Source organism: Haliaeetus leucocephalus, unplaced genomic scaffold, assembly GCF_000737465.1.
Source record: "Haliaeetus leucocephalus isolate CR32 unplaced genomic scaffold, Haliaeetus_leucocephalus-4.0 Scaffold932, whole genome shotgun sequence".
Lineage (NCBI taxonomy): Eukaryota > Metazoa > Chordata > Aves > Accipitriformes > Accipitridae > Haliaeetus > Haliaeetus leucocephalus.
In genome coordinates, this window is record NW_010973368.1 from 3411454 (window position 1) to 3415809 (window position 4356).

The 4356-nt window shown below is 57.4% G+C and overlaps 2 protein-coding genes across 2 annotated transcripts in view; one reads left to right on the top strand and one right to left on the bottom strand.

Annotated features, from left to right (window-relative positions):
- Positions 1-39: 39 nt before the first annotated feature.
- NPC2 (Niemann-Pick disease, type C2) lies at positions 40-1973 on the top strand (the record flags this gene model as incomplete). Its single annotated transcript, XM_010583998.1, has 3 exons — positions 40-166; positions 405-577; positions 1195-1973. Coding segments are annotated over 3 exons (387 nt in total), but the record flags the coding sequence as incomplete, so codon positions are not given.
- Positions 1974-2731: 758 nt separating this feature from the next.
- The window catches only part of LTBP2 (latent transforming growth factor beta binding protein 2), a 99136-nt gene continuing 97511 nt past the window's right edge, over positions 2732-4356 (bottom strand). Inside the window, exon 37 of the mRNA XM_010583712.1 lies at positions 2732-3537. Coding sequence (XP_010582014.1) covers positions 3371-3537 — 167 coding nt within the window. The 3' untranslated portion in view covers positions 2732-3370. The remainder of the gene's footprint in view (positions 3538-4356) is intronic.

A 4356-nucleotide genomic window follows, 5' to 3' on the forward strand; every position in this document is an offset into this window, starting at 1 on the left:
GGGCGAGGGGGCGGTCAGCAGGCGGAGAAGGCCCGGTAACCCCGGCTCTTCCTTGCAGGTTCCAAAGACGGCAGCATCCAAGAGGTGAACGTGAGCCCCTGCCCCACGCAGCCCTGCCTGCTCCACAAGGGGACATCCTACAGCATCAACGTCACCTTCGCCAGCAGTAAGTATCGCTTCCCCAGCTGGGGTGCCAGAGGGGCGGCAATCGCCTCTGTCCCACTGCTTGGAGAGGAGTGGCGAAGGGTGGCCAGAGAGGGGTCTGGGTGGGAAGAAGTGGCCGGGGAGGAAGAGTGTCCCTTAGTCGTGTTCTTGCAGCCTTCAGGGTATGTGGAGGGGAGGGTGTAAGGTAGAAATGTGTTCCCTGCTCCGGTGCCGTGCTCACGCTTCTCTGTGTTCTGCAGAGATCGAGAGCCAGGGCAGCAAAGCGAGAGTGTACGGTGAGATGCTGCACGTGGACATACCCTTTCCCATTCCTGAGCCTGATGGATGCAAGTCCGGGATCCAGTGCCCCATTCAGAAGGGCCATTCCTACAGCTACCTGAATAAACTCCCTGTGAAGAGCGAGTACCCCAGTGTAAGTAAGCAGGCAGCTGGTCTGCTCCTCAGAGCTGCCATCATTCCTGGGACAGTCCCACCACCTGCCTTTAAGGAAGGACACCTTGTCCTGTGGAGGGGAGGGAAGAGGTTAGAAGGCTCCTCAGACTATTAGGTAGCACTTCTGCTGTGAGTATGACCCTGTCTCAACTTCCCACTTTGGGATAGACCCAGCAGAGGAAGCAGCCCGGCTCCAGCTGCTGAGAAGTGGCTTCAGCTGTCCAAGTATGTCTCCTTACAGAGCCTGCTGCATTCAGCCAAATGCTCCCAAACTGGGGGTGCTCGATTCCAGGGTGCAGTTCAGTTGGGAGGCTGCAGGGTGTTTCCACTCCACTTATTCAGAGTGGAGATCCAAGTGCAGTGTGTGGAGGTCTCCTGTGTCACGCAACAGAACTCTCCATCCATGTAAGATACTCCAGGAGTCACTGCATGAACGTGGCTCACCTACTGCCGTGGGGGCAATGCCCTAGCGCTATCCTCTTTGTGCAGAACTCCCAGGACCTCCTTGCTCCACACAAGTGATGACTCCCCTCCCCGTGTCCTTGCCTTAAAGTCTCCTGAACACTCTATTTCCCTCTGCTCTTCTCTCTTTTTCAGATTAAACTGATTGTGAAGTGGGAGCTGGTGGATGACCAGGACCAGATGTTGTTCTGCTGGAAGATACCAGTGCAGATCACCAGCTGAGAAGCCCTGCCATTAGTAGGGCTTGGGGAGGGGAAAAACAGAAGACAACACAGGCCAAATTATTTTATATAATAAGCATTTCTTACTGCTTCCTTCAGAGCTCTGCAGCCTCTGAGCAGCCAGTACTGTGTTCCTGCAAGGTCAGCCACGGGCAGAGGGCTCTTACTCTGTTTAGAGTCCCCTGGGGTGTTCTCACAGCAGCTCAAGGGGTAGGAGTGACTGAGCATCATCCTCCACCTGTTCTTGGAGGTGCTTTAGTTGATTGAAACGGAGCCCTCTGTCCTCACAAAGGAATTTCTCTGCGATGAACCTGGCTAGTGTCTGAGCTGCTAACTGGTAACCCCTTCAGTGCCTCTTGTAGAATGCTGGCTGCATCTACCCTCCTGCACTTCTGCTCTGTCGCAATCAGGATGCCCCTGGGACTTGCATTTGCCATCCATGCAGCTGAAGGAGAGGGAAGGAGGGGAGACTCCCTGAGCTGGCAGCCTGCTCTGTCCTGGGCCCCTACTCAAGCTGGCAGGACTGCAGCTGGGAAAACTTCCTTTTTGTGGATGCAAAGCCAAATGGCATTCGATGTCTCTGCAGGGATGATTCTTTCTCTAACCAATGGTTTGCACTACTACTAATTCGGAGCTGCTGGGAGCTCCTGAACCTCTTTTTATAACTTTCCTTTTAATAAAGGCTAGACAAAATCTGCTTGTGTTGTCTTCTGTGAGTGGAGAGGAGCAGGAGGAAAAGCAGAGTGGTGGGCATCTAGTTGGGGGTGGGCTGGTCTTATTTCTCAGCTGAAGGCATGGATGGAGGTGGCATGCTGGCCTGAGTGTAGGTGACCTGCAAGCAGCCAGGCATATCTGCTCCTGGCTGCCAGGGTGTCCAGTTGGTGATGTCTGGCTGTGCTCCTGCCTTGCTGGTCCTGTGCTGGCCTGAAATTGTGCAAAGGCTCTCTGAGGAGGTGGTGGTGTATAACATGGCCTTGCTTGCTGCAGCATAGGTAAAGACATTTCTAGTGAGGGCTCTGGGGCTGGAAAAGCAGCTCCCAGACCTGCCCAAGAACCAACTGCAGAAACCTACATGCTCTTTTGCATAAACTGCAGCCCCCTTGTGTGTGAACAGCTACAACTGCGGTGCTGTCTGTGGGGGCTGGAGTTGGCTCCTGGGACAGGCACCGGGCTGGGGAGATAAGCAAGTATTTGGCCTGGCAAGGGTCTCCGCTCAGGAGCGGGAGGAGGCTGGGTGCCAGTGTGAGAGAGGTAAGAATTGGCTTATGAGAGTGGGGTGGCATTGCTAGGCTGGACCCACAGGGAGGATGTGGCTCATGCCCCTTGGCAGAGGCAAAACTAGCACAGTTCTGATCAGCCCCAGTGTCTTGAGCCACAGAGGCCCAAAATAAATGTTTTATTTAACAACATGAGAGAAGTTTCCAGCAGACTCGGTTAAAAAAAAGGTCACCAACAGCTTTACAGAAAGGAAGCTGGACCTGCTTTCCCCTCCCGCTGCCCAGCCGGTGTGGGGCATGAAGGCAAAGTGCGGGGCTGAGGAATGCGCCTGGGCTGGCTGCAGGGAGAGCTGGCCCTGGAGCCCCTCCGGCCTCTCCCCTGCGCCCCAAGGTTAGGCAGTAGCTTTAGAAAGCTGGGGTTGACCCCCCCTCAAAGCTCTGGCCTAGGGGCTGGATGCTTCACAAGAAGCGGGGCCAGCACCCGTGATGTGGGTGAGGCTTGTCGCTAGGTCAGTGCAGCAGTGGTGGGGAGATGAAGCCCCTTTCTCGGCAGGGCAAGAGGGGTAGGCTGGGGCTGTGTGGCAGGGGAAGGTGTCCTGTGAGCCTCCACAGCACGGGGCGATGTGCCGGGTGCTGGGGTCCAGGGTGGGCTCTGCTGCGGCAGGGGCTGGCAGGGTGGAGGGGGTTGCAGAGGCTGGGAGCTCAGCCCTGCCCTGTACAGCGAGGTGGTGGGGAAGTTGTGCGCTTCGGAGGGGAAGAAGCGAAGAGCCTCGAAGCACCCGCAGCCCCGGGGTGCCTTTCTCCGTGCTCCCAGGTCCTGGGTGCCAGAGCCACGCACTGGACGGGGGCACCCTCACTGCCGCTCCCCTAGAGCTACGCTGCCGCTGGGCGCTGGGCTGTTTGGGGTACGCAGTGGTGGGGCTGGGCGAGGGCCACATAGCCTGGTGAGCAGTGGCAGCGGTAGGAGCCCTCAGTGTTCTCACAGGTGCCACCCCGGCACAGGGGCTCAGGGCCACCCACCTCCTCGCACTCGTTGATGTCTGCAAGGAGGAGAAGGATAGGGGTGAGTCAGTGGCAGAGTAAGCAGTCCCAGCCTGCAGCCAAGATCTCCTTGTGCCCCTGCCATTCCCTCCCAGCCCTCCCGCACAGGTGCCCTATGCCCCTCCCCAACACCTCCAGGATGCCCACCATGACCCCACCAGCCTCCCACACCCCTCAGCACATCCACAGAGCCCCCTCAGTCCCCAAGGGTGACACCCCCAGCATTTGGCATCACCCAGCACAGGAAGGAGCACACACGCCCCCCCCCCAGCAATGCACACCAGATAAGGGCCCCCCCATGCTCTGCAGCTGGTGACACCCTCAGGTTAGCAGTTTCCTGCTAATAAGTTGTGCTAGCATAAGATCTGGGAGAAAGGCCACCTTCAGCCTTGGAAAACACCCTTTCCTGATCTGACAAGGCCAAGAAGGCAGATGATGGTGGCCCTGAGAGGCTGATTATCACCTCCAGGACCAGAACACAGAGGGACCTCACACTGCACAAACAAGGGCTTGTTTTATTAACCTGCAAACTGTGCCAAAGGGCTCACTTAGCTGGCTCGCCACTGGGCTAGAGCGTGTATGCGAGCCCTACAGCAGCTGCCCCACTGCGACGAGTCTGCTCTGCTAAATGCACTTCCCTGGAAAAGTCTGCCCATGCTACCCCAACTTGTGGTGGGGCCACCAGCTAGGCAGAGCATCCCTGTGCACCCCAGAGTCCTTGTTTGCACCCACAGGACCTCCAGAGCCCAAATCCTCACCTACCAAGGCAGGTCCAAGCCCTCTGACCACAAATTCCAGCCTCAACCCCCCCCCCCCCC